This window comes from Centruroides sculpturatus, unplaced genomic scaffold (assembly GCF_000671375.1).
Source record: "Centruroides sculpturatus isolate CEXI.00-Female unplaced genomic scaffold, Cexi_2.0 scaffold338, whole genome shotgun sequence".
Classification (NCBI taxonomy): domain Eukaryota; kingdom Metazoa; phylum Arthropoda; class Arachnida; order Scorpiones; family Buthidae; genus Centruroides; species Centruroides sculpturatus.
Window position 1 is genome coordinate 380,592 of NW_019384628.1, and position 20,557 is coordinate 401,148.

The 20,557-nt window shown below is 28.6% G+C and overlaps 1 protein-coding gene across 3 annotated transcripts in view; it reads left to right on the plus strand.

Annotated features, from left to right (window-relative positions):
• Positions 1–20,557, plus strand: part of LOC111625665 (protein Hook homolog 3-like) — a 91,555-nt gene that overhangs the window by 6,774 nt on the left and 64,224 nt on the right. For all 3 annotated transcript variants that reach the window (XR_002756760.1, XM_023368879.1, XM_023368880.1), the window contains exon 2: positions 14,553–14,638. Coding sequence is in view for 2 of the 3 variants with exons in the window: in XM_023368879.1 (XP_023224647.1) it covers positions 14,553–14,638 (86 nt within the window). In the remaining variant the exon portion in view is untranslated. The remainder of the gene's footprint in view (positions 1–14,552; positions 14,639–20,557) is intronic.

A 20,557-nucleotide genomic window follows, 5' to 3' on the forward strand; every position in this document is an offset into this window, starting at 1 on the left:
GTGCTTTTCCTTTGTTTAAGGGTATTTGGGCAGTTTATTCTCTGTTATATTCTCAAGTAAACAATACATACAAGTACAGTACAGTATTTTCTGAGGAAAAACGCATACTTATCCTTTTTTCTCCCCATTCCCGATAACCCGGCATTTTCACAAACTCGGCCACCCTTCGGTCCACATTAGGCCGAGTTTTCGAGGTTCTACTGTACTGTAATGTTGGAATAAATTAGATTAAATTATGAAATGTAATAATATATGATTAGTTTTATTTTTATACATGGTTCCTATCCACCTGGAAAGCCAGGAATTTTGATTAGTGTTTGGAAAAAGTCATGGAAAGTCAGGGAATTTGTTTCCTTGGTTGCCCTGTGGTACAATGCAACTTATGAGAAGGTAGTGCAGAATATTTTCAGGATCTAAAATTTCACCCAAACATACCCAAAATTTCCCCAAAATTATAACACAAAATATACAAGCATACAACAATATCAGTTGTTATTTTTAAATTTTAAAATACTTCTAGATTTCAAAACTTCTGTATTAATTGTGCAGTATTGTAAGTTTGAGAGAAAAATCTAATACTCTTAATAATCTAATGTTGCTAAAAATTTTTGAAGTATTTTAACTTCAAAAATTTTCACTTTCAGTTTGAGGGCAGGTGTTAATGAACTGATGAAAAAAAATGATAATAAAGAACCAAAAATGATAAATAACTTAATATTAATCCAAATGGTATTAACTGTCCACAAAAAACCTTTATCAGTGTTGTGTTCATTACAATATCCACTATGATGTACAGGGGCAAGACACTACTAATTTGAAGGTGGAGAGCATATATTTTAGGCATCAATTTGAGGACAGTTGTTAATGAACTGATGAAAAAAAATGATAATAAAGAACCAAAAATGATAAATAACTTAATATTAATCCAAATGGTATTGTGAGAGCCCAAACTTGACAAATAAATTTAAAATTTTTTTCAAAAGAAAAAATCATAAAAGATATCATTAAAACTTTTCCCACAGATTTGCTTCCTTGTTTAAGGTAATTGGTTCTGGGTGACACATTCAATGTGTCACCCAGAACCAATGATTGAAATTTAGCTATTGGCCCTGATGTATAATAATTCCTAATAAGGTCGTGGAAAAAACCCACAAAGGATCTTCTGATGGAAAGAAGGGGATCGATGACAATCGTCGTTTGCCGTCATTGATAGCTTGAGCAGTTTTCAAAAGGAATCGGCGAGCCCTTTTGAACACTGCTCAAGCTATCGCCCATTCTCTGCCATTCTCAAAACATCAAAAGACTTTCATTCTTTTTGATTCATTGAAGATTCTTTTGAACCTTGTGGACCAGGAGTACATTGATCTGCCGATTCTGATAAGAGATCAACAAAGAGATTACTAAGGTATTGATATTTACCAACATACAAACAATTGTAAACTCTCTCTCTCTTGCGGGCAGGGACCCATAATATTAATGATAAGGGTTAGTTTTTTCTATAATTGTTATACAAAATTAGCACCAACTAAGCATCTTAACCAACTTCTGTATATTATTGCTATGTAAATAAATGGTTATTGTGAATTGTTAAATTTGTAGTAGTATACACTTCTTCCAGTCATCTCTCAGGCCATCTCCATCTTGAGTCCAAGCGCCTACAAATACGACCGCTTATGCAAATATGAAATTACTGGCCATCAAGGTTTCGGTGTCTGTTTTTAAAGACACAGTGGTGTCAGTCCTGATGAACTAGTCATCGCAATGTGGTGGCGACCTTTTGGTCCTGTGGTGCTGAAGCATAGGGCACTTCGTGCATTGTCACTATGCATTGTGCATAGTTTATCATTTATCATTTTTAATAATTTTGATCACATAACAAAACAATTTCTGATTTTTGAAACTTTTTTCTAGTTTATTAATATTTTGTAAAGTTTGGAAAATTTATTAGGGGAGAAATGTAATAAATTTATACTTTTGTACATAGATTATACAGAACTTTTTAATAATAATTAATGATTTTTTTTCAAAGCCATGAAGTTTTACAGTTATGAATTAATAACAGGATAAATTATTTTTATTTAATAAAACATTTTAGTTTTATGTAGAAAAGAAATGCTTTAATTCTGTCTTTCTTATTTTAATTTTACTAATTTGTCGATTATAAAAAATATATAGCTGTTAATTAGAAAAAATAACCAGCTAAAAAATTGGAGATGGAAATTAAAAACAAAAATTTAAATAGGAACCCTGTTTATAGTTAAGATTTTAAGTAAAATTATGAGTGAAATGTATATATGAGAATGCTAATGTCTGTTTTTAATATATATGATTTAATAGTTAGATGATGATAATTTTCTATAGGCTAGATCAGTGGTTCCCAACCTTTTTTCATTAGCGTACCCCGTGACATGTCATATCTCTAGATTGTACCCCATGACATGTCATATCTCTAGATTGTACCCCTCATTTAAGAAATTTAGTGAGTAAGCGTTATTGTTAATTTTACATATTGTAACTTTAAATTAAAGAAAAAAAACCTANTGCAATTTTTTAATTTAAAATTTAGTATTTACACAATGGATTTAATGTATTATATATGTTTTATTTTCTGTATTATATACAGTATTAAATAGAAGGTAGCAGCTGACAACATCAAAAACATTTATATTAAGTGTTGGTCTGTCTTCTATTTCAGAAGAATAAATAAAGAAAAAGATTAAGATACATATTTTGATATTGCGAATTATAATCGATTTTAAATAAATAATGTTGTTATTATTTATAAAATTTTTGAAAAAATTATCTCTGGGTGAGCATGTGAAATTAAGGGGTGTCTTACATTCAATGATGTCTTACATTTGAGTAAATACAGTAGTTAAGTTTCAGACCATTCATTTTCATATATACTAAACTAAATTTTTCTTTTTGGTGATTAAATCTCTATTTAAGTAAAAACACTTTCTCAATGTTAACTGAAATCATATATATTTTATATGAAAAACTTAGAAAATAATGAACATTTAATTCAAATATATGACTAACTACATTTCATCTTCTATGTTACTGACCCAGTATATCGGACTTTGGATGTGAATTATAATAAAATGAAAATACTAAATATTGGAAAACCTTTTTATAAGCATAAAAAATATAAAGTGTTTAGTTAATTTTTTCTTTAAAAAAACTGTAATCCATAAAAAAATTTTCAATACAGGGTTTACATATTCACAGCATGATTTAAAGGGAGAGCTGTGATTACAATGTATAAATTTTGAAAAATAAAATAAAAATTTAGTATTAGTAAATTCAGTAATTAGTAGATATTTTTATTAAAATTATTAAGTGAAAATATGTTAAATACAAGCAGTACTAAATCCAAAATAATTAGGGTTTAGGTTTAGCTTTTAGATTAGTCAATAAATAAATCTAAATGCCAGAATAGGATTAAACAAATTATTAATTAAATTATAGGATTTGGTCAAAAGATGGGCAAGTAAACTATCATTTTGTGCTAAGATTAATAATTAGAAATTGATTTTGAATTTTAATTAATAATTTTGAAATTTCTATTATGTATTTATATTTAATATGTACAGTTCTATACATGATGCTAAAGTTGGCTGAGAGCCATGGATGTAAGTGGGCTGATGACAATTAATTTATAGGATTTTGTGATCTAAGTTAATACAGATTTGCAAATGAAGATTGAACAGAAGTCTATATAACATAACTGTTAATGAATCTGTCTCAGAAGTTGCAGATTTGAATCTCACTTTGAGCTGATTTGTTCAGAAGTTTTACATTCTGGAAGAAAAATTGGTCTGGATTAGTTATCTGTTGGTATGGTTAACATATCTATATCTTGAATGCTTATCAGAATATACAGTAATTCATTAAAAGAATTATCACTGTACTTTTAACATTACTTGCAGTTTATAAATTAGTAGAAGTATTATACATTTGGAAAAGACGACTGAATATTTAGCATAATTGACAAATCTTTAATGGGTTAGTGACTTGAAAATGAGATTAATACTCTTAAGATTCTCAGTACAAATACTCATTTTGGATTTGAGTGGATATCATAAAGTTCTATTATTGTACAGAATATGCTTTTCAAAATGTTCAAATGAAGATCATTTCTTTACTAGAACATTTTGTTGTTTTTTTTTGTATGAATATGAAGAAGGAACTCTAATAGTTTCAAAAAAAAGAAAAAACTTTAATTAAAATAAATTTTTAGACTTGTGGAAACTATTAACTATGATTATTTAAGTGAAATAGTTAAAAATGGAATTGAATTAATTACAATGGATTTATTTAAAATAAAAAAAATGTAATAAAATATTTGATCTTGAAATAACAATCTTCAATAGAAGTTTTAGATAGTCTTAAACAGTTTTAAATACTTCAATAAATTATAAACAAGTGCAAGTTACGGGAAATGTCATTTTTTCTTTATAAGAAGTCATTGAAGAAAAAATTGTAGAAAATGCAATGCCATGCATACGCATGTATCAATTACTTATAATTCTGATTTAAAATTATATACAGCCTGGTTTTTAAAATCTACTCTCAAAGTTCAAAAATGTTTTCTGTTTCTAATAAAGTATTTGTACTTTTACAAAGAAAAATTTGATTATCTGTCAATGAAAATTTTTTGACTAATTAGAATTTGGTCATACCAACAGTTTTTCTAATATTTTTTTTGTATTTAATCACAATGTAAAATAAAATTGATTTTTAAGCATTTTAATATTTGACCAATTAAGTATTGAATGTTTAGCAATAAAAATAATTTTGATAAATGTGAATATGAGTAAGAGTTATTAATGTAAATAATTTATAAAAAATGTTAATATTTTTAATTGATATGTTATTTTATTAAATATAAATTATTATGGTTTATTTTTTTTAAATTCATTTTACAAAAAATTTTCAGTTTTCAACCTTGAAGAGGAAATAATATTAATACAGTATGAGAAGGACACTCAATTGTTCCAGATTAACATTGCTATGGTCTAATGCATCCTGTTTATATTTGACAAGATTTCTGTATTGTATGATGTACAACTAATGTAACAGTGTGATTGATATTGTGTAGCAAATGCATGTTCTAGTCAATAATCAGAAGAAAAGTTTTTGTTCTTTTACTTTTTCATACTTTTATGAATTTATTGTTTAGTTTCTGTTGTACTGTACACTACAATCAATTTGAGCTTGTTAGGAATTATACTTGATATTTTACCAAAGTTGTTTTTAAAATAAATACTTTAAATATTGAATGTATTATTCAAAACTATTGCCTTGGAACATTGTTGATAAAATAAACTTGAATATTTGAGCATTTTTTACTTATTATAGTTGTTTAATTATAATATACAGTACTGTATTAAGTATTGGGCAGATATTTCAGAATAATATGATAAAGAATATAATCTTCTTTCCTGTGTTTAAAAAAAAATATATGATTTTATTGGGTTGTTCGGAAAGTTTGTAGCAATTTTTGATAGCCGACAGTTGAGACACTGATTGACGTGAAAATGATTATAATTGTACAAACCAATGAATATTATGATAAATGACATTGAGAAACTCAATGTCATTTATCATAATATTTCAATAACAGTGAGAAACACTGTTAACAAAAAAATCGTTAAAATTATTCAAATATCGTTTAATTTGTCTCATTGCAAAAATGGATGCAACAACATGCATTATCGACACTTGTTTCTTTTTTTTTATTGTAAAGGCAAAAATGCTATACAAACAGCAAAAAAGATAGGTGATGTTGTGGTGGGAGTGCTGTAGCAGAATCAACTGTTTGAAAGTGGTTTGCAAAATTTAAAACAGGTAATTTCAGCCTTGAAAATGCTCCCCACTCAGGAAGACCTCACATTATTAAAGAGGACCAGATCAAAGCATTATTGGATGAAAACCCTCATTACACAACTCGAGAGATTGCAGACAGTGAAGTCATCAAACAGTACCATATTTCAACATCTAAAGAAGCTCGGATACTGACTCGTTACGACATTTGGATACCTCACAACTTAACAGAAAAGAACTTACTGGATTGCATCTCTATTTGTGATTCACTTGAAAGATGAAATAAAAATGACCCTTTTCTGAAGCATTTAGTGACAGGTGATGAAAAGCGGATCATTTATAACATCAGCCAAAAATGATCATGGGGTAAGAAAAATGAACAGCTATTAGAAACTCCAAAGTCCAGTCTTAATCCAAAGAAGGTCATGCTCATCATCTGGTGGGATTGGAAAGGAATCCTGTACTACAAGCTGCTTCCACATAATCAAATAATTGATTCTGATAAGTATTGTTCCCAATTGGATAAACTGAACATGGCAATTAAAGAAAAACATCCGGAACTGGCCAATAGAAAAGGAATTGTGTTTCACCAAGATAATGCCAGACTGCACATGTCTTTATGAACGCACCAAAAATTATTGGAACTAGGCTGGAATGTTTTGCCTCACCCCCCATAATACTCACCCGATCTTGCCCCATTGGACTACCATTTGTTTCATTCTATGCAAAATTCCCTTCATGATAAAAACTTTGACACTTTGGAAGCTTGCAAAAACCATGTGGATCAGTTTTTCGCAGGAAAAACTGGAAAGTTTTACAAAGAGGGTATGATGAAGCTCCCCATAGATGGCAACACGTCATTAAAAACAATGGCACATATGTAATGGAATAAAAGTATATTTTTAGTTTTAAAAGTTTTTTTATTTCTCTTAAAAATTTCTAGGAACTTTCCAAACAAACCAATAATTTGTACTTCATTGCCTCTTGTTCTCGTAATTGCTATGAGTAAGCATACAATTGCTTGAGCGAATGAATTGTACAGGAACATAATTAAGATGAATATACAGGCTTTTATTGATTCCTGAGGAATCAATGGATATATAGGCCTTTATTGCTTATATATAATCAATAGATTTCCCAATACCCATTGATTCATTCTCTCAAGCAATTGTGTGCTTAATCATATAATTTTAATGTATTTATTTAATAAAAATACATAAAATTGTCATTTTATCTGCTAGTTGTTTGATATTAAATTGCTATAAAAAATAAAAGATATACATTTATATATGTTGTATGTAATGATATAAAAAACTTCACTAGTGCAAATAAGTTGGGATTATTAATTTTTTTCTTTATTTTAGTGCAGAAGTGTATTGCTAGGATAGTCCAAGCAAAATGATATGAATTAGTTAAATTTTAGCACGAGCCTGTTAGACTGAAGTGCTGCAGGCATTGATAACAAGCTGAATAAATATAAACATGACATAAAATGAACAAGTTAATGATGATCAAAATATAAGTATGTTATGTACTGTGTAGGTATATCAGTTCTGTATGGATGGCTGAATAATAGAACCCAGCATTGTTAGAAGATTCTTGTTATCAGATGTTTTCATTAATTTCAGAAGAATAAAAAATTTTATATTTTCAAGCATAATGATTGCTTTTAGAAAGTGAATAATATTTTTACAAGATTGATGAGATCAACTTATGAAAAATTATGCACTATTAAAAAAATATTTATTTATTTATTTCCCATAATGAGATAGAATGATCCTATCTACTGTTTTTTCTGAATAATAATTTGCCCTATATTTTGATTAGCCATATGTTAATGACTAATTAAGTTTTGCAATATAAGAAAATTTGTGATGAATATTGGAAATTCAACAATTTAAGAAATCTTTCTTAAGTAAATAAATAAAAAAATTTAAAACATGTTAAAAAAATTATTATGCAAATTTTTTGTTTAAAGCTCATAATGCTAGCAGATTTTTTTGTAAGTAATATCAACTTCTTAGTCAATAACATCACTGTTGAAATTGTCTACCAATGAAGATTGATAAAATTGTGAATTGTTATCTTTGAAAAAGATCACATGACAGAATATGTTTTTTTTGAATAAGATTTTCTAATTTTTGTGAACTTGAAACATAGTATTTTACTATGATTATTATAGGTCATTTGTTGTTTTAATTAGAAAAAATTTACCACAGACTGATTGTTGTGTTTCATTGGCAGTTTGTAATATGTAATAACTTAATGCTTTCAATATGTGTATTTTATTTAAGATAAAGTGTTAAAAGATGTGTTTATACTTTATATTTTTAATATTCTATTTTTCTGTAACTGATGATCATTTAAAACGATTGAAAATGCTTTTATTATATTAAATTTTTGCTGGATTGACAAAGGTGTAATTTTTAACCTTTTCTTTATCCAGTATATAGTTTATTACATATTTGAAGACGTTATTAAAATTATATTTATAGAATTAATTTTCATATGAAATGTTTTGTTTGTGTTCTTAAACCTAAATTTTGTATATTTAGAACTAATTTGATAAATGTCAGTCATATACTGTACAAGAAAGTTTAAAATTATACTTTTTGGACGGATCTTATATAATCAGTTGTTTAATGTTAAAAATAAACTAGGAAATGAAAATAGTACAACTGTAAGAATATATTTCTTGACATTTTTTATTTTGATAAAACCTAATTTTGATAGTTAATAAAATTTATCATATTAACTCTGTTTTTGATTAAGTGATATATTTGTATTCTGATTTATAATTATAATGAAAATATGTATTATAAATTAGATTATTTATTTTTATTTATTACTATTAATTATTATTGATGCTTTTCACACTGTGGCACTAAGATGACCTTTCAATCAAGCACATTGTGGGTTCAGCCAGTCACAGAGTTGGGACAGGACCAGACTTATCTGGGATTGACCATCATCTGAAAAATTCCTGAGCCACGTTAACTGCTTAACCATCTGGTTATCTAGTTATTTGTGTTGTCAATACATTGCACTTCATTTTATGATAGGACAGAAAAACTTCTGCTTTAATGCAATCAGAATGTTGTTTTTTATACTTATTCTGTATTAGAGTTCAAACATTTTTCTTGATTTGTACTACATACAATTGCAGGCAACCTTCATTTTATGCCAGTTTGATTTATATCAATTGACAATAATTTTCCCCATAAGTGTCTAAAAATTTATTTCCACAATGTATAGAATAGTTTTTTGCAACTGCTAAATGCAGATATTTCTTTGTGTGTTGATATTGCTACTAGAACTAAGTATATTGTAGTTATTATAATACTAATAGCAACTTTTCTTTAATAGTGATTCTAAGCCATGGTTTCCCAACCTATGGGTCACAACCCAGAAGGGGGTTGCGACAGGTTTTCTGTGGGGTTGCCAACTTATACAGTAAACTAAAAAAAAAAAAATATTCACTATAATGCAATTTCTATTTTTAATGGTGTCTTGAAGTTTGAATAATTTCATTTATTTTTTTTAATTAAAATAAGTGTAATCTAGGTACGCTATTCTGTCACATTTGGTTGAAACGTGTTGAGAGCTTGAGAGGAATAAATTAAATGTTGAGAATGACATGTGGTTGGCGTTAACAAAAACTCACCTGCGAATTTTGAGGCTGGTTAATAACATGCAATTTCAACCATCACACTAAATTAATTATTAAACATAATTTAAAATAAAATTGTACTAAAAAAACTAATTTCATTGTTTTTTTTAATTACCTTATTAAAAATGCCTTTTTCAATTGTATCGGGGTCACAGGTCACTTGGCTTTTATAAAAAGGGGTCGCCACCTGAAAAAGATTGGAAACTGTTGTTTTAAGCAATTTGTTTATTATTCTAAAGTGTATTTTGCTCACACAGTATTTCACTATTTTAAAGTGATTGTGTAACAATAAGAATAGAAAAATATCATCAAATAAAAGGAAATTAGGGAATCCAAATGTCTAAGTCTGTATTGTGAAATGGACTCTGATTGGACTTGAAGTGACTTTGTAAGGAGGAAAGAAAAACACAGCAAACGACTTTGGATTCATATTTTATGAAGATGCATGATCCTCAGTTTAGTCATCAATTGCAGAAATAAAGTTTTGTCAGTGGTACTGCTGTACAAGATCAAAGCAGTAGCTGTATAAAACTCTCAATGTCAATTTTGGCTATAAATAAGTAGATTATAATTTCTCTGTTATTATTTATTTTGTATTAATAGATTTCAGCATTAAACATGTTTTTTCTATATATATATTCATTATGATTGCATGGAATGTCTCTATTTATTCCACTATAAAATAGATTTTTTTGTGACAATTTTGTTACATTATTTCCTCCAGGAATGCATTACTAGCATAAAATGAGAGCAGTCTGTATAAGATACTAATTTACTAATAATAATAAATTATCATTTGGCTCAGTTTACTTTTGATTATCGAGAATGTTTAAATCTCTCAATTTTTATTTATTCCTTTCTTTTCCTAATGCCAAACTTCAAAGTGTTTGGGACTGGGTATAAGCAGCGGTGATATTCAAAATATTTAACAAAGTTTGCTAACAGAAAATTTTTCCTTAACAATTTTTTTTTCGCTCAAATGGTGCATTAGCAACATTAGCGCAAAAACTGATCTTAAGATACCCCTATAAATAAAAAAGATGCGTTCGCAAAATTAAGTCAGTTAAAATTTAACATTTTTTATGCCAGAACTATATATATATATAAATATATATATATATATAATAAAAAAGAGTGTTCAAAATGGTTTATTTTGTACATATTTTATTACAACACGTGTTCCGCAGCCATCTTGTATTTTCTCTCGTGTGTGGGATTATGGGATCTCTCTTATGCTGGATCTAGTTTCAAGAACTCTCGAGTCGATCGCGATTGAACCTCGTTTCAGTCGAGATTGAAACGGTCGAGGGAGGTCGCACCAAGGCGAACGGGGTATAAGGCTCTAGTTTAGTAGTGTTACAGAGTATAATACATATATTTTAATATATTTTTTAAAAGAAACAAAACCACTGAGAAATGTTACATGTGTTTAACAAGGTTTGGAAAACTTTGAAAATGTTAACAATGGATTCAGCCGAACCTGTGCGAACCCGCTGAATATCACCACTGAGTATAAGATTGTTGTATCAATGCAATAAAAAGTTATTTTTTAACAAAACCAAATAGTTTTTTTAATTTGAGAAATGTTTTTGGATTCTTCAATAGACCCAAAACTTCAATTCCAAACTTTAGAAAACAAAAATAAAAAATGAATACAAGAGTTTTTGTTTTTAAAGTTTGGAACTCAAGCTGGTCTCTTCAGTAGTCTCAAAAACATTTCTCAAATTAAAAAACTATTTGATTTTTTAAAAAAGTGCTGTCTTATTGCATGGTACAACAATATTATATGTACCAATGTTACACGTAATGTTTTTTCTGAATAATAATTTGCCCTATATTTTGATTAGCCATATGTTAATGACTAATTAAGTTTTGCAATATAAGAAAATTTGTGATGAATATTGGAAATTCAACAATTTAAGAAATCTTTCTTAAGTAAATAAATAAAAAAATTTAAAACATGTTAAAAAAATTATTATGCAAATTTTTTGTTTAAAGCTCATAATGCTAGCAGATTTTTTTGTAAGTAATATCAACTTCTTAGTCAATAACATCACTGTTGAAATTGTCTACCAATGAAGATTGATAAAATTGTGAATTGTTATCTTTGAAAAAGATCACATGACAGAATATGTTTTTTTTGAATAAGATTTTCTAATTTTTGTGAACTTGAAACATAGTATTTTACTATGATTATTATAGGTCATTTGTTGTTTTAATTAGAAAAAATTTACCACAGACTGATTGTTGTGTTTCATTGGCAGTTTGTAATATGTAATAACTTAATGCTTTCAATATGTGTATTTTATTTAAGATAAAGTGTTAAAAGATGTGTTTATACTTTATATTTTTAATATTCTATTTTTCTGTAACTGATGATCATTTAAAACGATTGAAAATGCTTTTATTATATTAAATTTTTGCTGGATTGACAAAGGTGTAATTTTTAACCTTTTCTTTATCCAGTATATAGTTTATTACATATTTGAAGACGTTATTAAAATTATATTTATAGAATTAATTTTCATATGAAATGTTTTGTTTGTGTTCTTAAACCTAAATTTTGTATATTTAGAACTAATTTGATAAATGTCAGTCATATACTGTACAAGAAAGTTTAAAATTATACTTTTTGGACGGATCTTATATAATCAGTTGTTTAATGTTAAAAATAAACTAGGAAATGAAAATAGTACAACTGTAAGAATATATTTCTTGACATTTTTTATTTTGATAAAACCTAATTTTGATAGTTAATAAAATTTATCATATTAACTCTGTTTTTGATTAAGTGATATATTTGTATTCTGATTTATAATTATAATGAAAATATGTATTATAAATTAGATTATTTATTTTTATTTATTACTATTAATTATTATTGATGCTTTTCACACTGTGGCACTAAGATGACCTTTCAATCAAGCACATTGTGGGTTCAGCCAGTCACAGAGTTGGGACAGGACCAGACTTATCTGGGATTGACCATCATCTGAAAAATTCCTGAGCCACGTTAACTGCTTAACCATCTGGTTATCTAGTTATTTGTGTTGTCAATACATTGCACTTCATTTTATGATAGGACAGAAAAACTTCTGCTTTAATGCAATCAGAATGTTGTTTTTTATACTTATTCTGTATTAGAGTTCAAACATTTTTCTTGATTTGTACTACATACAATTGCAGGCAACCTTCATTTTATGCCAGTTTGATTTATATCAATTGACAATAATTTTCCCCATAAGTGTCTAAAAATTTATTTCCACAATGTATAGAATAGTTTTTTGCAACTGCTAAATGCAGATATTTCTTTGTGTGTTGATATTGCTACTAGAACTAAGTATATTGTAGTTATTATAATACTAATAGCAACTTTTCTTTAATAGTGATTCTAAGCCATGGTTTCCCAACCTATGGGTCACAACCCAGAAGGGGGTTGCGACAGGTTTTCTGTGGGGTTGCCAACTTATACAGTAAACTAAAAAAAAAAAAATATTCACTATAATGCAATTTCTATTTTTAATGGTGTCTTGAAGTTTGAATAATTTCATTTATTTTTTTTAATTAAAATAAGTGTAATCTAGGTACGCTATTCTGTCACATTTGGTTGAAACGTGTTGAGAGCTTGAGAGGAATAAATTAAATGTTGAGAATGACATGTGGTTGGCGTTAACAAAAACTCACCTGCGAATTTTGAGGCTGGTTAATAACATGCAATTTCAACCATCACACTAAATTAATTATTAAACATAATTTAAAATAAAATTGTACTAAAAAAACTAATTTCATTGTTTTTTTTAATTACCTTATTAAAAATGCCTTTTTCAATTGTATCGGGGTCACAGGTCACTTGGCTTTTATAAAAAGGGGTCGCCACCTGAAAAAGATTGGAAACTGTTGTTTTAAGCAATTTGTTTATTATTCTAAAGTGTATTTTGCTCACACAGTATTTCACTATTTTAAAGTGATTGTGTAACAATAAGAATAGAAAAATATCATCAAATAAAAGGAAATTAGGGAATCCAAATGTCTAAGTCTGTATTGTGAAATGGACTCTGATTGGACTTGAAGTGACTTTGTAAGGAGGAAAGAAAAACACAGCAAACGACTTTGGATTCATATTTTATGAAGATGCATGATCCTCAGTTTAGTCATCAATTGCAGAAATAAAGTTTTGTCAGTGGTACTGCTGTACAAGATCAAAGCAGTAGCTGTATAAAACTCTCAATGTCAATTTTGGCTATAAATAAGTAGATTATAATTTCTCTGTTATTATTTATTTTGTATTAATAGATTTCAGCATTAAACATGTTTTTTCTATATATATATTCATTATGATTGCATGGAATGTCTCTATTTATTCCACTATAAAATAGATTTTTTTGTGACAATTTTGTTACATTATTTCCTCCAGGAATGCATTACTAGCATAAAATGAGAGCAGTCTGTATAAGATACTAATTTACTAATAATAATAAATTATCATTTGGCTCAGTTTACTTTTGATTATCGAGAATGTTTAAATCTCTCAATTTTTNTTTTTGTTGAGAAAGGTCTTTTAACAAGACCGAAAACGTTAGAAGTAATAAACTTCGGTTGCAAGATAAGGTGTATCAGTGAGTTTTTTGATATTATAGTATTCAGTCTCAAATGATTTGATTACACTGAATTTCCCAAAAACAATAACCCTTGTTAAAAGTAGACAAATAAAGATTTCCACACTCAAATCACAATCTGAGTCTTTATATGCTATGTTAATACGTATAAATATTGCTATGTTAATACATATAAATGTTACTATATTGCCAATGTTGTTTAATTGCTTTTTTCATGTAATGTTAATTAATATAAAATTAATAGTATGTACTAAATAATTTTAATAATTATACATAAGTGTAAAATTCCTTGATTTTAAAAAATAATTATTAAAACTATTGAAATAATTAGTCGTTTAAATGATATTCTTAAGTATAAAAAAGTATATAAGAAATTTGAAAGAAATTTGAATAGAATTTTAGAAATGAATTAATTTAAGGTAATTTTTAAATTTCAGTTGAAAACATTTAAAGTGAAAGCTCCCCATGAAACAGTTGAAGAACTTTCAAATGGCGTGGCCATGGCAGAAGTCTTAGCTCAGATGTAAGTAAATTTACTCCTTTTGTAAACTGTTTAAAAACTGTATCTATAAGATTTAACATGTCATGTTAAATTTTGTAGATATTTTCAAACAGTTACAGTTAATTCAAATGTACAGTACCATAAACAAAAATTTTATACTGATAATATTTAACATTAAAAAAAAAAAAAGAAATATTTTTTTCTATATGTGAATTCGTCCTGGCAAATTTTTTTAATATATTTATTTATTTATTTAATAATTGTGCTGGCCACTGCTAGAGGACTTTTTAACTCATTTACATTGGACGGCAAACATGTAGCCTCAAATAAAAGGTCTGTATCGCCGTAAATTTGTTATTGCCTCTACAAAGAGTGTGAAGGAACAAATGAAGAAGGACTCAATATATGTATAGTCCGAAAAGAAATATATTTAACATATATTTTAATATTTTTCTTGCAAAAGGTCTTAGGCTAAAAGTTTTTTAAAATTAATTTTTACATAATTATAGACAAGTCTATCTTTTTTATTATTTTTTAAAGCTATTCCTTGATTAAATCACTTTTTCATGGGAGAAGAAAACTTTTTTAAGTGAAAAATTTCAAAAAAAATTATTACAAATAAATTGTGGTTAAAGACTTTTCAGAAACACATTGTCTTTTGTTTATACAATATTTTTAATAGTTTTGAATGATCAATATTTAAGTGTAAAGATTTTTTAAAGTAAACTTTTAAGAATTTTGAATAAATTAGAATTCCTTAAAAATTGTTAAAATTCAGATTTTTTTTATTTATTAGAAAATTAAGGAATAAATATAATACTTCTAAAATAAGATTGAAAATATTATTATTGATTTTTTTTTTTATAAGAAGATAAAATAATTAAGGATTGCATTTTATAGGATTTATAAGAACTGAGGTCTTTCTTTCATAGAAGATTAATTTTAAGTTACTTTGTTTTTACAAATATTCTTTGATTTTATATTTTCCAGATATAAAATAGATCATTTTTAAAGAATGTTGGCTTTTTCAAAAACTTATTAGATTTGATGTTTTCAGATTTATTTTATTTCTCTGTAGAAGAGTATTAATAGGAGTAAATTGAGAATGCAATTTAGTTACTCTTACTACAATTTATTTGTATATGATCATCTCAACATCTGATATATTATTGGGTTGTTCAGAAAGTAAGTTCATTTTTTTCCGTGGAAAAAACACAATATTTTTATAATAAATAAATATTTTATTGTATTATATATCAACCATTTTGGTCAAATACCTGTTGTCATCGTTTCTGGTAGTAGCATGGTTTCACATTCATAAAAGTTTTGATCGTTGCTTACAAAAAACTGATCAAAGTGATTTTTGACATTGTCATTTCAAGTAAATGCCTTATGTTAAAAAAAATTTGTATAGAATGGAACAAGTAATAATCTGAGTGTGCTCAATCTGGCGAATATGGTTGGTGTGATAGCACATCCCATCTAAGTTATAACAATTTCTGACGAGTTACCAAACTTCTGTGAAATTTGACATTATTGTGATAAAACACTACACCTGTTTTGTTGATCAAGTCTGGCCGCCTTTTCTGTTTGATGATATTACTCAATTTGTTTACTCGATGGCAGTACACTTTCGAATCAATTGTTAAATTGTCTGGTAAAAGCTCCAAAAAAAATTTCCTTAAAATCCCACTAAAGAGAGCATCTCTCTTTAAGAACACGTGGAACCCATATATCGAGCTTTGAAACAAAACCATTTTGTTTTAAGTAATCATAAACAGTTTAATTTGACAAATTTAATCTTAGTGATTTCACATGTTGTTATTTGGCAGTTTGCTTCAATCAGTACCTTTATTTTGTTTTCATTGGCTTCAACTGGCCATCCAGAATGTGGTGCATCTTCAATATTGAAATTGCCAGAACAAAGTTTTGTAAATCAATTTTGGCACTGTCTTTCTCTCAACACATCATCTCCAACATGCATGACAATTTTTTCTTGCTTGAACAGCATTTTGATTTTTTGGTAATAAAAAAGGAAAATATGCCGAAAATGCTGCTTTCGATCTTCCATATTTGATGGGACACAAAAAATAAACAATTGCACAGAATCAAACAAAAGTTTTTACAAATAAGCCTTAAAATGCTAGCTGTCAAAATATATAATGATAATACGATTTAGAATGAAAATGGCGGGAAAAATACAACTAATCCATCTAGTGGTAAAAAAAAATAAACTTACTTTCCGAACAACCTAATAGTAATAAACCAAATGACTACTGGATTACATTGAGCTACTTTACCATAATTAATCTTGGTAAAGTAGTCTGATGTAATCCAGTAGTTGTTTGGCATATTATTATTAAAATTTAATAATTAATTCAAATATCTTAAAAACATGTTTTTAAAATTTTGAATTATGCTTTATTTTATTGATGATGGTTAATTTAAAGATATTGAAAAATAATCTAAGGATGGAGCCAGATAATTAAATTTTAAATCTTAATAAACAGGCATCTTAAAGAATAACTAAGAATTTTTAATATGGCTTTTATAACATTGAACAACAATGAAAAATTTTTTGACCTGAAGCCAGGTGAACCTCATACATTTGAGTCACAGAGCTGAAATCTGGTGTTAGATTTTGTCTAGTATCTGCGGATAGTGAAATGTAGTACCTGCATGATGAGCATTGTTTTGCAAGTGAAGTAATAATAATAATAATAATAATAATAACTGGTTAAACAGCTGGTTAGATTGAGGATGCCTCTTTGGGGAGACGGAAGGATTCATGATTGTCATACAGGATTAGGTCATAAATACTAAAAATTACAGAAAACACATACTCAAAGATACAACACTCACAAATGACAATGCAGAAAATGTCACATCATGCCAGAAACTATACAACACATTACATCTGGGTGCAAGCTCTTGGCATAGAGAGATTATTTACACAGACACAATCAAGTAGCAAATATGCTTGTTTGCACCAAGAGCTTGCAAACAAACACAAATTATTAGACATCCACGAACCATACTACAAATACATTCCACAGACAGTATTGGAAAAAAACACACACAAACTGTACTATGACAGAGCCATAATCACAGATAAAACAATTTACCACAACAGACCAGACATCATACTCATTGACAAACACAATAAAATCACATACATCATAAACATAGCCATTACAAACACTCACAATGTACAAAACACATGCACTGAAAAAATTAGCAAGCACACAGAACTCGCCCAGGAAATAAGGCATCTGTGGAGGATGAATAGAGTGATTATTGTACCTGTTGTTCTCTCCTGTACAGGTGTGATACCACACACACTACACAAAAGCCTGGGAACATTACAATTGAATAGAAATACATACATCACACTACAGAAGGCCACTATATTGAATACATGCCACATTGTTAGGAAATTCCTGAATACAGACACACACACGGATACACTTATTTAATTTTAGTTTTGATTTGGTTGCTATGCCTTGACTCTGGTCCGGCATAGTACACAGCCACCGGTGTGAACTGAGTAACCCACTAAACCCAACACAATAATAATAATAAAGGAGGAGGAAGGGCTGTCTGCTTTTGCAAACTTAACCCACTAGGAAGAGAAAGGAGTGAAGAAAAGGTTGAAGGAAGGGTTCTGAAGGGAGAACTATAAAGGAAAAGGGAAAAAGTAACACTGCAAAAAGTTATTAGGACCTCAGAGCGCTACATTGGAAATTATTAATAACCAAAATTATAAAAGTTGACAAGACCGTTATACAGTATTAAAAATTACAAGAAATGGTCCGGTTACAGTAAAATGCAAAACCCATTACATATGGGTAGGTATAAACTAACCTTGAACACTGCAATGTTACAATAACATTAAGAACTGGTTACAATTTCAACACGCAGAGAGAATGTAAATATCAGCTTACTATGATATAATAATACAGATTACATGGTACGTGAGGACCCGATACATATAAATGGGAATATTTTTTTTAATCTAGAATCTAAAACTAAACTAATACTAGACCACTAAACTATGTACAGGAAAATTCTATACGGCCGATCAATCAATCGCTGATAACATTATTTTTCTGATTTTTCACTGTCTTCCTGCTCATCTTGTCTGTTCTTGTTTTCATTCTCAAGAATTTTTTATTTCCTGTAGAAGTCTGGCAGAAGAGCCCTGGTGCTTTCAATAAACCTTTCAAAACACTTCCAGAGATTTTTCTTATCAAAAATGTTTTGTAGTGTCAGTGGCCAATTATGACCTTCTTGAAGGCATTCCCTATAGAATGAAATGAGTTGATACTCATATCGTTCACAGTGGAATATAAAATGAATGGCATCTCCTACACTATTATTGTCGCACCGGCATTTATTAGTGTTTCTTTTCTTAAAGCGGTAGAGGTAGGCCATAAAATTGCCATGCCCCGTTAAACATTGGGTGGTTTCAGATCTAGGTTTGTAGTAATTAGCCTTGATGCGATTAGTAATAGAGGGAATAAGCTGGTGGCAAAGTTTCCCCATTGTAGAATTATTCCAATTTTCCTGCCATTCAAGTAGTGCCCATTCGTTTAAGGAATTTTTCAGTGTTGATTTTGGTAACCTGGTATATGTATCCTGCATCTTGAGAGTACCAGCCATTTTGGCCAAAGAATTGGCCAGTTCGTTTCCTTTATGTCCTTTATGAGCTGGTATCAACTGAATTGAATATTGCGGATAGTACTGAGATAATGTGCTACTTTAATAACTTCTTTGCTCAGTAGCGTGATGTTTTCAGTTTTTGCCAAGACATGAAGAACCACCTTACTGTCAATAAGGAATTTTATGTTACCTTTGTATTTATTTAAGTTATCTTTAATTTGGGTGATTGCTTTGTACATGGCCCATAGTTCAGCTTGTGTAATGCTACAATGTTTAGCAAGTTTTAATCTGGCCTGATATATTGTCTTATTGTTGTTGTTTTGAATGCACACACCCGCTCCCACTCTGCACTCTTGCTTAGAACCATCTGTGTACACTATCCACTGAAAGTATCTGTTTGTTTTGGAATTATAATCAAAACTTATTTCGTAGCTGTGCATGTCTGTTGGGTGTGGTTGGAGGCATATATCATTACTAGTTTTATCAATTTCATATTTTTTAATAATATTAGGTACATTCCAGTAGCTGTTTGGAATCATTTTATTTTTAATACATTTTTCGATATCCTCCTGTGTGTAACTGTGTAGCCGAATATTAGTGCAGAGCCAATTTCAAACTGTTTTTTTGCCATGATATGTATTGGCATTAGTCCAGCCAGTACCAGTATTGCATCTGCTGGAGCTGTTCGATAAGCACAAGTAATCCTTATTGCTGCTCTTCTCTGTATCGGCAGTAATTTTTTGCAAACGTGTGTTGTTAAGTGTGTCTTGCCATACAGAGACAGCGTATAAAATAGCTGGCTCAATTGCCATCTTATAATTAATTTGCTGTTTGTAAAGTTTAATCCTTAGTGTTTTCCAATAATCCAATTGAGGAGGTTAGCTCTTTGACTCGTTTTCTTGCTAATTTCATTCATATGATGGTGCCAACTGAGCTTTGGGTCGAAGAATATTCCAAGATATTTCAAAACTTTCACCTGTTTAATTCTGTTATTATCCATACGAAGTTTAAGGGTTTTTTGTAACTGTCCATGTTTATTTTTTCGAGTACACACCATTGCTTCACACTTTGTATAGTTAATTGGGAGCATCTGTTCCTTGCTCCATTGCAGTATTTTGTGAAGTGTTCCATTAGCTTCATTGGTCAGTTTATCACAATTTTTATTTGCTATCATTATAAGTAAGTCATCAGCAAAAGCTTGGACCTTTAGATCATTGCAATGGTCAAAATTCATCAGTAGTTTATTGAACACCAAATTCCATAGCCCCGGGCCGCTAC